This window comes from Platichthys flesus, chromosome 14, assembly GCF_949316205.1.
Source record: "Platichthys flesus chromosome 14, fPlaFle2.1, whole genome shotgun sequence".
NCBI lineage: Eukaryota > Metazoa > Chordata > Actinopteri > Pleuronectiformes > Pleuronectidae > Platichthys > Platichthys flesus.
In genome coordinates this window covers 10,570,908-10,586,809 of record NC_084958.1, presented here as the reverse complement: position 1 = coordinate 10,586,809, position 15,902 = coordinate 10,570,908, and the positions used below count along the sequence as shown (strand labels likewise).

The 15,902-nt window shown below is 44.6% G+C and overlaps 1 protein-coding gene across 1 annotated transcript in view; it reads left to right on the top strand.

Annotated features, from left to right (window-relative positions):
* Positions 1 to 15,902, top strand: part of kcnn1a (potassium intermediate/small conductance calcium-activated channel, subfamily N, member 1a) — a 59,629-nt gene that overhangs the window by 15,877 nt on the left and 27,850 nt on the right. The window contains exon 2 of the mRNA XM_062405332.1: positions 15,072 to 15,545. Coding sequence (XP_062261316.1) covers positions 15,072 to 15,545 — 474 coding nt within the window. The remainder of the gene's footprint in view (positions 1 to 15,071; positions 15,546 to 15,902) is intronic.

Here is a 15,902-nt window from a genome sequence, read left to right as displayed (position 1 = left end):
TACCATGTGTTGCTATGGAGCGATCAGCCTGGTATTGTGTAGCCGTGTCTCTCTGGGGTGTTGGGTTTGGTCAAAGGAATCGTGTGCAGAACAAGATTATCTTTTGGATTTACGATATATTTCACACTTGCGTCCGACACACACTCGTGTACAGTATGGGCTTGCACACATGTCCACATAACGCACACACACACAGACACGCACTCACAGAGTGTAGGGCAGCCCACACAAACACTGATGTTACTGTTACCGGTGTTCAAATACCGCTCCACTTAATACAGTTCATTCGCTTTGCGTTTCATTTGAGTGAGCCGGCACAAGGAGAGGTGTATTGAATTACTTGCAGTCCAGTTGAATACAAAGAGTGGAAAGAAAGAGTGTTGGGGGTGGGTAGGTGGTGGTGGTGGGTGGCGGGGGGGGTTGGGGGGGGTTTCCCTCAGCCGCCGGGAGCTGCCTCGTTGCTCACCTCCTCCAATGGTGTGGAGTCCCGGCATGGCAGAGGTTTTTCGCTCTGCCAGCAGTCGATGCAATTTGTAGCCGGACCGTTCGATCGCTCACGATGTTTCCCCTTTTCTAATGTGTGTAGTAACTTACGATGTTTTTTTTAACTCGGTAGGCCGTAGTGTGCCAAGTCCCCACCGTGCCTGCTATAATAAATGACCACAGTTCATTTATATGGTAATTCCTGCGAGGCTCTAGCCAAGGGATGCCAGGCATATAACGTATCACCGCTATGCATATGCTTTATGGCTAATTAGGTTATTGATCTGAGGCTGTTTCTGCGTTAGGGCATGATCACAACACTAAAGACTATGAGTAATGCCGCTGTAAGCAGATATTTGTCATTCATTACGGGGGCCGGGGCGGATTCAGACGGACACTGATGGCTGCGTGGAGGATGTGTGTGCAGGCGTGCGTCCGTCTGCACGATCTTGTAACTGCCGTGGATGTGTGAGCTCATTGAGTTGGTTAAACGCGGTGCTGGGTGGGAGAGCAGAGAGCAGTAATGATACCGGAGAGATGTGTGATTTCATCATACCTCGCTCACAGAGGGAACCAACGCGTCGCTCGCAGCCTGCCCTTGAAGATGTACGTTTGGAAAGGCTCTCCATGCCATTGTGAGATTCCATACGGAGAGTGTTTGCTTCGTGAGGCAGTGTGTGCGTTAGTCATGCATGAAAACACATGTGTGTATATTCACGATGCGTCCCCCCCCCCCCGGCTCGGCCTGTGTGCTCCTTCACTGGATATGCTTCCCCCCCCTTTTTCTCTTGTCAGGTCTTTATGCCTTCAGGTCAGAGTTTAACTGCTGATCCCCTGAGCGGCTTGATTTACAGCACATGATACACAACTGTCCCCCTGTAAAACTCAATCACAGCCTCCTCTGATACATATTCAGGGAAGAACCAAAACAAAACTTTGCTTCTCCACATCTAATCAGATCTATTCTGCTTTTCGCCGTGTATATAAAATGTGAGTTCTATTTGTTAACCTTATTCAAACGAACAAATATATTTAATAATATGGAAATGAAAATATTTAACCAAACCTTGGATCAGCAGTGTTTTGTTTATGTATGTCTGCTGTATCTGAGTTTAAATGCCACCAAGAGAACCCCTTGTCATGGCCCCCTTGCTTTTAACACTAAATTAAATAAGAAGTCATTATATTCTCCCCATGTGTGATGTCAAATAGCATGTTGCTGTTTTGAAATCAGACTCAATTCCGGTGCAGCCTTCCTTTCAGAGGATGTGCCGCGACTAGACTGTCCCATTTCGAAAGGCTCAGACAAACGTGGCGGACACATGCCTCATCCCATCCCCGAGAAACAAAGGCTCAAACGGGTTGGTACGCCTCAGGCCAACCTATCCCAGCATTCATTGCGCTTCGGTGCTGAACCGGTGTTCAAAGAGAAAGTGGCGCCGGCAAGCGACGAGACATCCGGTGCTGAAGTGTTCGGCTGCAGCTCGGCTGAATGATACACAAGTTAAATAATCAAGTGGGATTGAGCTCAAACTTTCTCACTGTGTTCAACTGCAGCCCTGTTGCTAGGCGACGGGCGTCAGGGCGGGACAAGCTGGTGACACTGATCACAGGAATCCTCTGCAGGCCGTCTCATTTCGGTTCGGCCTTCACGGTCCTAGAAGACGGCCTCCTCCGTGGACCGTGAACTGGGACACGGCGTGCTGTGGGACATCATGAGCGTTTTGTCGTGCCGTGCTCCCCCTTTTCATACACACACACAGACCTAGCTGCCTGCTGCTCCCCTTCCGATGTTACCGCTGCTCACACCTTTCACACAGATCGACGTGGCAGAATGAAGCTGTCACGTTCCTGCCTTCGAGCAGCCTTCATTAAACTGGGCCCTGCTGCAGGGACGTGGGAGTCCTCTGCTATCCCCGTGCACAGTGGCTCTTCTCCAACACACAAGCTGTCCACATTGAAACAGAAGATGCGCTGAATGAAGCTGAGGGAGAGCAGCCCCCCCCCTCCAACACCTTCTTTCGGAGGATATGAAACAGCCTTCACCACAGCACCGGGGTCTGCTGAAGTTGACTGCAGGCGTTTGTAAGCTGCAGAAAAACATCTGTTCCGTGGGGCATTATTCCCGGTGTGCGTGTGCATTTGTACCTGTGATGTTGTGTAAAGGGAAGCGGCGTGAGCGAGCGGGTGGGAGGATCTCTTTAGCATATCATTATCATGTGGACATCACATGGCCTTCTGACGGTAGAGGCCCCATTAGCTCTGTTGCAGCTTCTAGTCATGTGGAAGACCCTCTCGCTGGAGCTGTCGTCTTCTCCGAGAACGATTTCCTGTTCGAGCCGCAGCATCTGGGCTCCGTGCTTAATTATGCATCTGCAGTCGTGTTTACTAAGAGAGCGGACGCACCGTGTGTGTCGGTTGTTGTGTGCGTGTGTTTTTCCCGGATCTGTACTGTTTGGTGCGTGAATGGATAAAAGCCTCAGTTTTATAACAATCAATGAAGGCTATTTTGTATTCATCGGATTTGGTTTGTGAGCGTTCACACAATGCTGACACGCTGACATTAGGAAAATGTACCGCCTGTTTTCCTCCCTCTCTCCACCTCCCCGTGTTTCTCTCTGGTTTATGTTAGTGGTTTCTATGGTGTTTGGCTCTCTGCGTGTTGTGGTTCCTATACAGCTCCGCCAGCTTCCATTATCGGCCTCCCTCTGACTGTTAACCCCTTAATGGTCCGGCGGCCTGCGCACTTCCCCTTTTGTCACTGCCATTTTCTCTTTAACCCTTTCACGGACAAAGCTGCCTCCCATCCCTCTCCTCTCCCTTTCTTTGTGAGTCCATTTTCGAGCGCTCGTTTCCGCTCCCCAGTCACCTCTTCTTCTTCTTTGTCAGACGAGGAAAAAGGCTTTTTTAAAAGGCTGAATCAATTTACATTAAAGGGCCCAAGGGGCATTAGAAAACTGCAGCACTTAATTTCATGACAAAAAAAAAAAAAAAAAAAAAAAACGCCAGGGAGGGAAACTGTAGCTGGAGGCTGTCGGCACAATACCCAGAACTTTTATCATGTGAGACGTAAGAGACGAGCACGAACGACTGAGTGTAGTACAGTGGGATGGTTCTATGGTTCACCCACCTGAAAACAAGACTGCATGCCATGTGTGTGTACGTGCACTTGTATGTTTGTGAGGACCATTTTGAGCATAGACCTTACGGAGTGACGATGTCTTTGGAAAATGAGAACAGTTTGTCCGGTTGTCACTTTTTCAAAGGCTGGTTTGAGGGTTGGGTCCGGTTTGAGGGTTAGAATTAGGTTAAGATTAGGGTTAGGCATTCAGTTGTGATGGTTAAGGTTAGCGTAATGGGCTGGCAAATATATTATACCGATGACTGTCCTCATTCAGATGGAAGTACAATAATATGTGTGTGTGTGTGTGTGTGTGTGTGTGTGTGTCTGTGTGTTTCTTCCCGAGGCCTCTGTGGATGAATACAAATGTGCTGCTTTTCCAACTGGCCTCTGTTTCACTTCACCAGAGAAAAATTGGGGGTTCAGAGCCAGATAAGGATATTCAATTAGCCCGAGTCTATGGGAGAGCGCTGCACCAGTCGGAGCGTGCAGCAGCCGGGTGACATATGGTAAGGGCTCTCTGTTAGAGTGGAGCAGCAGAGAAACCTGATATCTTCTCATTTCATCTTGTCACTGTTTCAGTAATCTTCCTGTTGGAATGTCAAACCTATACTGTCTGCTTCAGTAGATATCTTTTTTTTCTTTTTTTTCTCTCTCTCATTGTGAAGGTCTCGTCTTGGAAAACGAAAAATGGGAGATAACTCGAACACAGGGACTGAGACTGAATACTTTTCAGATTAGCGCAAATTTTAGACATTATCATAGTTTATTGGTGTTTTTTATTTTCCACACAAAATCTGAACACGAGTGCAAAGAAACCTATTGATGTCAATTCATTCGGATTTACAGTTTATTTATATCCGCTGTTAGACATTGCTCGGAAAAGGAAACTCCCCTGATTCCCCATCACTTTCCCTTTTCTCTCCCTCCTGTCCTCCAGCCTCTCCCGTTGGCTCGTGTCCTCCGCCCGTCATAAATCTGAAGCGCGACGTACCCAGGCAACTCTCCGGTCAATCTTTACTGAGTTTGTTGCGCTATCGATCTATCCCGTGCTTTACGTTGTCCTGGCTTCTCGCACCGCTATCGATGTCTTTACCTTGGGGGGGGGGGGGGGGGGGGGGCGACTAAACTGCCTCAGCCTAAATTTATGGGGGGGCTCGTTTTCAAATGACTTACAATCACCTCACAATGAAAATAGAGGTTGTCCGGCGGTGGCATTTATTCATCGATGCTGAAGCTGGTCCTCGCAGCAGTGAGTTCAGTTTGATGGGGGCGGGGGGGGGGGGGTAGAGATTGTGGGATTGAGTTGTGGGTTATGGAGCACTTAAGGGTGATAATCTCTGTGAGGAATATGTGGCCACTCAGGTCCTGTTGGGAAGTCAAATAGCCGCCAGGGGAACAGTCACCTAATCAAGATGGTTTAGTCTTCAGGGGCCACAGAGACTGAGCTGTATTTCAAGCTCCCCCGGTTTGGTGTGTTTTCAGTGTGTGTGTGTGTGTGTGTGTGTGTGTATGCACGTTGTGTCCCTGGCCACATGCATTACTGGGAAATCTGATTAATTGGAAAAAGGGACTGGAGTATGAGGCCTTTTAGGTCCTAATTCGCACTTGTTCTCTCACAGGATCGTAACGTTACATAATGTTACACTGCGCTCTCCTACACACACACTTTACCCTCTCACAGCTCCAGCACATAACTACACTCATCTTAGACTCTTCCGTATAAATATACATACGGGAGGATAACTGTACATGCGAATTATAATGGACGCATGTACCTGACATTACTCTACAGTGAAGTGGCTGCTGTCTACCATAGGTACATGAGAGCAAATTTTTCCGGTGTCAACCTCCTCTCATCCATCTGCTTGTGTGGGAAAGTGTCAAGGACAGGGTCTGCCCTTTGGTGAGGGGGTTATCAGCCTAGATCAGGAATCAATCAAGCAATCAGCCATAATGGGAGACTATGAAGGTGAAAGGGGCAATACCGTTGATTAGCTAAAATAAAAAGGGTAGTTTAGAGTTTTGATTAGTGCAACTTTGAAATTCACTTCTGGACCCATTTCCATATACAATGTGAAACCTCAAAGAGCAGCTTTTATGGAGGAATTAACACATTCAATATCAACACAGACAATAAAAGGATCCGAGATTACACTGTGCCATCAAGAGTCCGACCTGGAGGGTATTTTTTAATTCCCCTGACAAATAAACTTGTTAATATTGTTTAAGTTCTGGGCTCTTCCTGTCCTAACATCAAAAGGACTTTCACTTCACCTTTGGAGGATTTTTTTATTTTCTCACATTTTCTAATCATATTTGTAAAAAGATATTAAGCGACAAGTAAGAAAACAATCTATAATTTGGACGTGACTCTTCATGGTCATTGAAATTAAACCAAAACTCTAAAACGCTTGCCATGATTAAATATGGCATGATTTAACCGAAAGTTCCAATCACATTGGCATAATGCACTTATGTCATTTATGAGAGGTTGTTTTAGTGTGTGTAAAACAAACTTAGAGAGCTGTGAGTGGCTCTACTGGACATTTAACAAGTCATACGTCTTTGTCTTGGTAGCATCTTTCCACATTTGTATAATGCTGTTGCTGCATTACAAAGATTAACAATAATTATTTATATTTAGTTATGTGTTCATGGAACTGGATTATTTAAGTTTAAATCAGCTGTTAGAATTGCGTGTTTGCTGTTCACTGATGCAGATTTTCAGACAACAGTCACTTGAGTGTGTGATGATGCTTAGACAAGTTCTGGAGATACAAGGAGCATCTTTGTTTTGGATTTCTAAGTGGCCGTGCATTGGTTTCAAACATCAGAGACACTGGTATCAATGGGAAGTCTAATTATGCTCTGTTCCAATTTGTTTGAGTCAGAGGGAGTACGAAGTTTGAAGTCCAACTAAAATCATCTGCCTTAATACATAACCAGGACAACTTACTATTATTTACACTAGTTTATATATATATATACATACTGTTTAGAGAGGGTTAATTGGATTCACAAATCAAGGTCAAGGTTAAATTTGTAAGCTATTCCACAAGAACCGATCCGTTATGGCCCTGATCTACAAATCAGGTTTCTAACCACCCCCTCCGTTAATTTGCTGGAAAATTAAAATTGCTTCTAATGAGGCAGGGGTGTCCCATAGGGAAAGTAACCCCCCTCCCCCTGTTCAGCTCTAACCCCAATCTCCCCAGGACCTAGTTTATAAGACACACGAGCACACATGCAGTAACCTTGTTGGGTCCTAATTAAAATAGCATTGTGTCTCTATTGGACAGAGTGTGCTTTTAGACCTAATAATAACACAGTCCCACGGGCATGTACCTGCGTCCTTTTGCCCCACTGAGGTTTTATCTTGTTTTTGGCTACTTCTCTAATTGAAGAATAATAGAGAGGAAAAATTAGGTAGACCGAGCTTCGCCAGAAGCCAATAATCGTCTCCTCCATCACTTTTAACTACAGCTGTGTGATGAGTGCATGTTCAGGCACAAAAGTTCCGATGTAAATATACATTTGTTTGCTTTGATAGTAACCAGCAGCTGTTGTATGTGGTCACAACCCTCTTTTTGCAGTTGTCCCATATTTCCTCTGGTCTGGTTCTTAGCCTCAGTAAAGGCTGTGGCTTCCCTGAGGCGACTGTCAGGGCTGAACTTAATTTTTCAAATGCTGCCACAGTTTGTTGTTGTCTTTCATTCTCCTGCTGAGCGGCTGGGTTTGGTCTCCACTCAGGGGTGGGTACAGTTCACATTTGAACCAATAGACTGCAGATCCCTGGAAGACCGGCAGCCAACCGTACCTTTTTCTTAAGTAGGTGTCTGACTCTCTGTAGGTGTAACACTGGCAATTTCTGTCATGTTGTTTTTGTCAAGGAATTCTGGCTGCAGTCATTGGTTGAGTGTTGCCAAGCTAATGTCAAGACAGTGAAAAAAGAACCTAATCAAACTAAGTTATTAATTACCCGAACATTTGTATGAACATAGATTGTCCTCATTGTGTTGAAGCTGGCTGGTGGTGAGGGTCTTTAAAGTTTTACCCGCAATGTTATGAAATATGCATCTTTTGTCACAGATGTTTCAGGTATTTCAGATTTCAACCCACACAAAGTCCTTACAGAACTGTTTTAGACCACACCAGGAAACAACGTCATCAGTTCAAAGCACTGGACTGAGACAGAAGAGATTTTGTGTCTCTTTTTAACTTTAAGTTATCGAGACACGTGGTTCAGCATCAGGAAACAATTAGTTTTCTGGTTGACTATTGAAAAATCCATCATGGTCCATCTTGTGCTTCCAGTCAGCGCCGACACTTGTTTTTCACCGAAACAATGAGCTTTCTCTTACCTTAACCATATGCTTTGAGCTGTTTTAATATAACATGTTACTCTACAAAGAAATCTAACATAAATTTATTTATTAGCTACCATAAGTAAGGAGCATATTGTAAGGTGAAGAAATAAACTGACATGAATATCAGGTGGGAACCTTTTGAACTGGTAGTGCAGGTTCATTCAGCAAACCCATATCATTATTGTGTTTAAAAAGGGGTGGGGATCATCTCTGAGAACAAATGCAGGAAAGTTGGATTTGTTAATTTCACCCAGATCAGCCAGATCAGACAAACAAATCATGTACAGTATGTTACCTGATCTTAAGTCTATGGAGTAAAAACCTAACCTGCTTAATAGAATGAATGTGGCTCTCCTGTGCTTCCACTGCCTCTGATGACTCTCCAGTGCCTCGTTTGAGGTGAAAGATATCAGTACAGTAAAACATCTTCTTTTAATTAACAATTAGTTTAACCTTTATCCATACATTTGCAGCTGTTCAATTCAAAATGCATCCACCCATTACTTCTCAGATGGGGTCATGATGAAACAATCCTTATTGTACCTCCACCAAAGAGGTCACAGTTTTCATTTGCGTGTGTTGGACAGTTTTCAGGATTATGCAATAAACCACAAGTCAGATTACCATGAAACTTGTTGGAAGTCTGTGTTATGGGTCAGGTGAGAACCCATTCACTTTTGGTGCAGATCTGGATCAAAGGGCGGATCTAGAACCCTTTTTAGTGAGATAGAGTGACCTTCAACATATAGATATGTGATATGAATCCCTATGGTAGACAGTTGTGCAACCAAATTCTTTGATAAATATAGTATATTGTCTATTTCCCGAACACGGAGAGATGTGATGGAGGATATTCCTGTACATGAATGTGGGTCTGCAGCCTCTGGTTTTCCCTCTGTCTCATAACTCAGCGCTGAGTTATGATCCACATGCTGGTCAGGGAGAGACGGAGGAACCCTGATGCCCGCTGGCCTGTCAGAGAAACGTGACAGCGTCTGGTGTGCGGGGACAAACCGGAGAATATAGCCTGCACCTCTCAATCACTCCAGGGGCTGACAGAGACACCCACCGGGAACTGTCCTCCCTCTCTTTCATTTATCTCTTTCAGCCCCTCTATCTTTCATGTTCCCTCCAGTTTTAGATTTCTGCCTTATTTTGTCTCTTTTCCCTCTCTTGTGATCCGTCTTCTACGTCTCACCCGTCTCGTCCGTATCCGTGCGCTGTTCGCAATTTTTTTGCACATTTACGTGGAACTTCACAAACAATTCCTCCTTGTGTTTGTTCCGTTGTCTGTGTCAACATCTGACCAAATCCACCGACTGGCTGTGGCTCAACTTGTTCAACTAGCACACATATGCACACATATGCACACGTCCTCCCACATACACACACACACAATTAAACAGACTGGCCTTCACAAGCTCTAACTCCCAAACACAAACACACACACGCAGAAGAGACCACATTTGATTTTGAAAAGGCGCAGATCCATTTTTAGGGTGTATATAAGCCTTCAGGACTGCGGCAGAGTGTGTGCACGACTAAAGAAAGAGGGTTTTCTATTAGATTTGGGCCGGCTGGAGAGATAGAGAGAGCGAGAGATAGAGAGAAAGAGAAGGGCGACGCAGAGAGTTGCCGTCATTTAAACTGTTCTGCACTGAGGCTTTTCAATTTTATTATGAGGCTCCATTTCATACAACCTGGAAGCCGGGTGCCATTCAGAATGAAATTGAGCCGTTGGTCGACTGAATAGGCCGCCTGCCCCTGTGTCTCCTTGTGAGGGCATCAGGGGACAACAAGGGCAACGCTGGCCTGCCGTGCCCTTCCGCCGCACTGTTTTGTCGGGTTGCAGGGGAAATGCAGAAAGAGACGCTTGGGTAGCTGGCTAAGTGGGCGAGAGCATGGTAAGTGATTGAGTGCTTTGAGATTTTGGAATTGGATGCAAGGACTCCTGCCGCAAACTCTGTGAAAGAGAGGAGATTAACAGGGGAGGAAAAAAGTCAGACGTGCATGTTGGTGTTTCTTGGATGTTGTGTCCGATTTATCTTTCTTCGATACGCTTGCGTTCTCCCTGTTGTTTTGTTTCTTTCCACCAAATCCTTCCCGGGTGTCTAGACATGTGTTCCGTGTTCACTGTGAACTGATGGACGGACGGATTTTCCATATTGGGGTCAGTCCTGACCTGGTTCACTGACGCCTGTTGGCCAGAAACAAGTAACTAAAGATGAGGCTGTAACAGCAGCCCTTCTCTCGCCGTGTCCATCAATCCTCGTCATTCACGTTACTGGAGCAACACTTCCCGGGATGTTCTCCTTTTACGTCTCAGGCTCCCACTTTGTCCTGCCAATGTCACAACATGGCGACTTGACTCTGATTTATCAACATGTGATCAGTCATTGGAAACCAAATCAATTTTTTCAGCTTTTAGTTTCAAACATTTCAAGGGAAAATGATCTTTCAGAGACTCAAAGTTTGTATTTGTACTGGTGTAACCGAGAGTTAGATTGCAAATAGGACACAATGCATTTGAATGTGTTTAAAAATATATAATATTGTTCAGTTTGCAAGTCAGGGATGAAAAAAAGTCCACACGGTGTTTTCAGACATGAACTCTGGAAAATGTCCACACAATGGTGTCCAGTAGGGATGGGCGTTCGATTAAATAGTCTTCATCGATCGTCGGGAGAATTAATGACGAATTACTACTAAACACAACTGACCCTCTTTTTTTTTTCTCCAAAATAATATAATAATAATAATAATAATAATATAAAAAAACATCATGTTAAACAACAACTTAACCACATCTATAAATAACTTAGGTTTGACAGGTTTTGCCAAATTTAACTCAAAACTATCAAACAAGGCACCGAGTCGAGAAAGCTTCATAAAAATAACCAGTAGCTCACATACAACCTCAGCACCAGCCTACTGGTTTGTGTTGAGAAAGATGAGCATGTTAACATTCCCCGAGGTCAGACACGAACGCAGCCTGGTGACCGTCAGTCCAGCCGCCGAAAAAAAGCTCGCTCTGTGGGGACTGACGTCCCCGTGATACACAGGTAGCCTCGTGCTAACTTGGCTAGCCTGGCCGCGGCTCCGGTTCCCCTCGTCCGTGTCAGACAACGCAGGCTCCTCGTCTCCCCAGTCTCTAGGATGGCTTCGCAGTTCTGGCAGTGAACCAAGTCATTTTTTAACTCAAAATGGTCCCACTCTACACTTCGCCATGACCTCTTCATGTTTACTTTGGAAATGGAAATACACGGTAACTCGCAGCCAGTCGCAGGTAACTGAGTAGGCCTGAGGCTTTTTTTTCCAAACACTGCCCCCCGTGGTCAAATGTGTAATTAGTGAATTTCTCGATGAAAAATTAATTTCCTCGACGAAATTCGGAATGATCAATTAATCGGTCCTCGATTAAATATGCCCATCCCTAGTGTCCAGAGTTTGTCCGGAGTTTGTCTTTTAAATTTGAGAAAAGCAGCAGGAGACTGTACGAGTCAGACGCGTTCACAGCAACAGGAACAGACACCCGGCATCAGCCCTTATCGCCAAAACCTTTCAAATCTCGCTTATCTCGTCTTTTCTAAATTGACATCTTCGTCGGTGTCTTCTTTGTGTACGACAACTCTTTTTCATCCTGAAATATTTGTATGATTTTTGTGTTTTCTCAGGTTTGCATCTGTTGCAACATTGAAATGTCATCAACAACACCTACTCGCTCGCGGTCAGTTTTCCGGTCAGGAGCCTGTTGTGTTCTCTGATGGGGTCACTCTGACATTATCTCAAGTTTTTAATAACAGTTTAGAAGGGTAAAATCTTGAGATTGTTGGTAGACTCACTCGGACATTGGTGTACTTACACCCAGCCCCACCGGATAATATCAGGGGATCACACAGAGTTCAGTGCATGTCCGAAAGCAGCTTCAGTGGTTTTGTTTGTGGTGCAGTCTGTGGCAGGTTGAATTTATGTTTAACGGAAACCTGTCAGTTATCTAACGTAAGGTCACACTTGGTCAGAGGTCAGCGGTCACTGTGATCTATTGATCCACTAATACAACCAATGATTTTTGGATGTGTTATGTTTATTTTGACTTGCTGTTGCCTCTTGACTTGGGATACTTTACTCAAAAACAGGCCTGTTGTGAAATGTAAAAAATATAATATTAAAAATACAATTGCATTAGAAATACATACACAGTGTGTCAGGTGGTAGAAAAATAACCCCTGTCAGTAGAAGGGTTAATGGTTCAGTTCTTGAGCCTGATACACCCCAAATTGTTGTGTGATGAAAAGATGCAAGTTTTCTCCCAAATTAATGTTATGTAATGTGAGTCAAAGGTTTGTAACTCACCAGTGTTGTGATAAGACAATAGTAGAACAAACAGTAAAAAATACACTCGTAGATACACAGAATGATATAAATAACTCTTTCTGCGAACCTTTGTTTGAGGTGTTTGTCTTGGATTTCTTCTCATATTTTATAGCCCACGAGCCACATTTGCATATCAAGCATCTCAGAACGTCTCTGAAAGTTTGACTGGGACTAAAAATACTACAGAGTTATTTACTTCCTACAGCGACGCAGGAAATTCTCTTTTCAGAGTGAAAGACATGATGTTGTGACACTGAAGACCAAAGGATTAATGTCATTTTGCAGTTGCTTAGATATCACGTGGATTCTACACATTTTGAAACGACTGACAGGCTGATGTACTGTGGGTCGTGATGCAGGAATAAAAAGCAAGCTTTTTACTCATCGGTAAAGTCTAATAAATTCGTTTCAGTTCCTATAACAGTGGTCTAGTGAAATTAGTGTTGATTTCTTACACCAGGTGAGACTTATCTTGCTTAGCCAGTATTTGGCAACCATAATAAATATATATTTTTCCTGCATGATTTTGCTGTTTTTAGGACGTCTGTCATAGCCTCTGCACATCTGTGATCCGTGGGTATTTCTAGTTTAGATATTGAGTTGTCAATATGTGTGCCGTTCTTGAAGCTGACACAATCTAATATATCTGTCTGGAAACTTGTAATTTTCTGTGATAATGAAAAGATTCAATTATTTACTGACCGAGCCTTGTTACGTCTCACGTTGCTCCAGTAAATTCTAATTTATTCAGCATATCTTTAGAACTGAAATCAAATTAGCGATATCTCGCTCTCTGTGCATTTTGAGCCACTATCGACGTATCAGTATCTTCTTCGACAGTGTTTCCTGTCATTCAAATCGAAAGTTCACTCGCTGCACAGTCTTCAAAAGTGTAGAGGGGTCCTAATGGCACAGATTAAAAAGCAATTTAATACAGAAAAGGGGATTAGAAACACTATGGGCTGCACTAATCCTTAACCTTTAGTCCTGTTCTCATGGAGCCACAATATGTGCGAGACGATAGTATCACAGGACCCGAGTTAGTCAATTTCCATTAGGGCCGCCCTTCTTTATTCCCACCAGCACATTTAAAGGCATTAGGCATGCTTTGTCGAGGCTAATAAAAAGGGCCGGCAGTGCTATCACACACCCCGACTTGTTTCGAGAAAAGCACTGTTCCATGTGAAGTTGTCATAAGCCATTATGATAATCTGCTGGAGTCTCTGAAGGACAGGGGATAGACAGGCAGAGAGATGCTGCTGGGGGACTGCTCTACAGCCTCTGCATGGACGGAACAGTTTCTGTGTAAACGCCACAAAAACCCCTCACTCTCCGCCAAGAAGAGCAGAAACGATGAAAGACTGATGGCTGGAATGATCTGAGAGCATGGTCTATGGCTCGTGACGCATGTCCAACCAGGCTGTGTCGAAATCCACTTTTGCTTGTGTAACCGCAGTAGGAAAGGTCACTGCGCCAGGCCCATGGTTCAAAAGGGGATCCACTCAGTCCCTTCATTTATCATTGGTGTGTTTTGGGGCGTAACACGCAGTAAACCAGTCGAGACTGCTGTGCTCCTATCTCTTTAAATGCCTTGTTGATTTCCATTATGGTGGTGGATTCTCCATGTAGGAGAGAGAATGCAGAAGAAAGGAGCAGATCATCAATGTGTAACATGTTTACCAATGAATACAGCTGGAGGTTCGTATATTGATAATAATGTCCATAAAATAACAATACAGCGATGCACCAACCTGACCACACCTCATTTGAAGACCCATGGTTCATTGGCTATTTCTGCACTAAATGTCCAACGTATTGAAGTATTTGTGGTGTGTTCTCTCAGAATCACATTTGAGTTTCTGTGTCCCTCCACTTGCCCCCAAGTTGCCCTTTACCACAACACACTACATTTACAGTACTCGGTTTCCTTTGAGTTCCGCAAGAAAGTGTATTCTTAGTTTCCCCTTTAAGGGGTTTGATTCTAACATTTGGTCCCCGTGGCACGCCTGATTTGAGAAGTTCCGCATTCTCTTCGTCACTGCTCTCTTTTGGGAAGCCCTCTGCTCATCTCTGCAACGGAAAAGTGTTTCTCCAACAGGGAAACAGGGTCAGGCCGACCATTAATCATTCATATCTAAATTTGTGCAGCGCAAAGATTCAATTTTCTGCACTTTGTAGGGTCTTCTATTGGTTATATGGTTTTATTTATACATCAAAACCCATACATTATTTATTTGTTTTTGAGCCATCTACTTTTGATGCCATTTTCTTGAAGGAAAACCTCGTGAACCATACTGTCCAATAGAGGAAAACACAAGGGGAGCTCCCCACTGTTGTGGTGTAGCTGCAAAACTGTGACTATTTCAACGTTCACCAACACAGACAAAAAAAAAACGATTCATGAGCGACCAACTCCCTGTAACCAGCGCTCAGTAGACCTTGGTTATTTGGGAGGTTGAAAGGAGAACTGTTGATATTTTGGGTTGCATGTTGGCCACGTGTCCTGCTGAGAACTAAATCTGTCTGCTTTTATAACCAAAATTGTTTTTGCTAGATCCTTGCCTCTCTTTGGCCTCTCCAGAGCCACAGAGATATAACTCCCACATCAATGCTCTATTTAAAGTCCATCAGTGTGCCGGGCTCTTCAACCAACTGTCGAGTTTCTACTCCCTATTTGTTGTGATAGTATTGTGCTCATCGCGCTCCTCTCTCTCTGTTCACAGGCCACTACTGAGCAGAAGAAGCTGAGCCATGCTGGATCCAAGCCCTCCCTCTCCGAGAGCAGCGGCCGACTCCCTCAGATAGCCATGAACACCTACAAGTACAATGGCGGGGTGGTGAGACCACTAGTTGGCAGCCTGGCGTCCTCGTCGCGCCGCAATCTCGCGGAGCTCGACTCGGAGACGCAGCCCTTGCAGACGCTGCACAGCTCCGGCCTGGAGGTGGTGGTGTCCAAGGGCAATGGCGGCGAAGACCCCAGCAAGACGTCCAACGAGAGCCTGGTCAGGGAGGGCAGCGTGCGAGCCGGTGGCAGGGCGCCGCAGAAGAAGAATAGGGACATTGGCTACAGGCTTGGCCACCGGAGGGCGCTGTTTGAGAAGCGAAAGCGGCTCAGCGACTACGCGCTCATCTTCGGGATGTTTGGGATTGTTGTCATGGTGACAGAAACGGAACTGTCATGGGGGGTTTACACTAAGGTAGGTTGTGCATGTGTGCGCGATGAATGAGTGGGAGCTTTGTCTACTGTCACTGCTATTGTTAATGTTTGAGTTGTGTGGGGTTGACAGCTGTCAGATTCATGAAGAGTGATTATTGGACTCTGACGTACATTATCTAACAAAGTGTTGGGAATAGTGCACGAATGTAATATGTGTCATGTGATCGGCATAATGAGTTAAAGTCTGCGAATTGGATTCCATCTCTTTTTAAATTTGTCTATAAATCCTGTTAGGTTACTAGTGGAAAATATTTAGCGTCATTTCGCACCAGTCTGGTTGTATCTTTAACTAAATATGTGTGTGTGAAGAGAATAAAACAAGTAGAGTTCAAGGGAA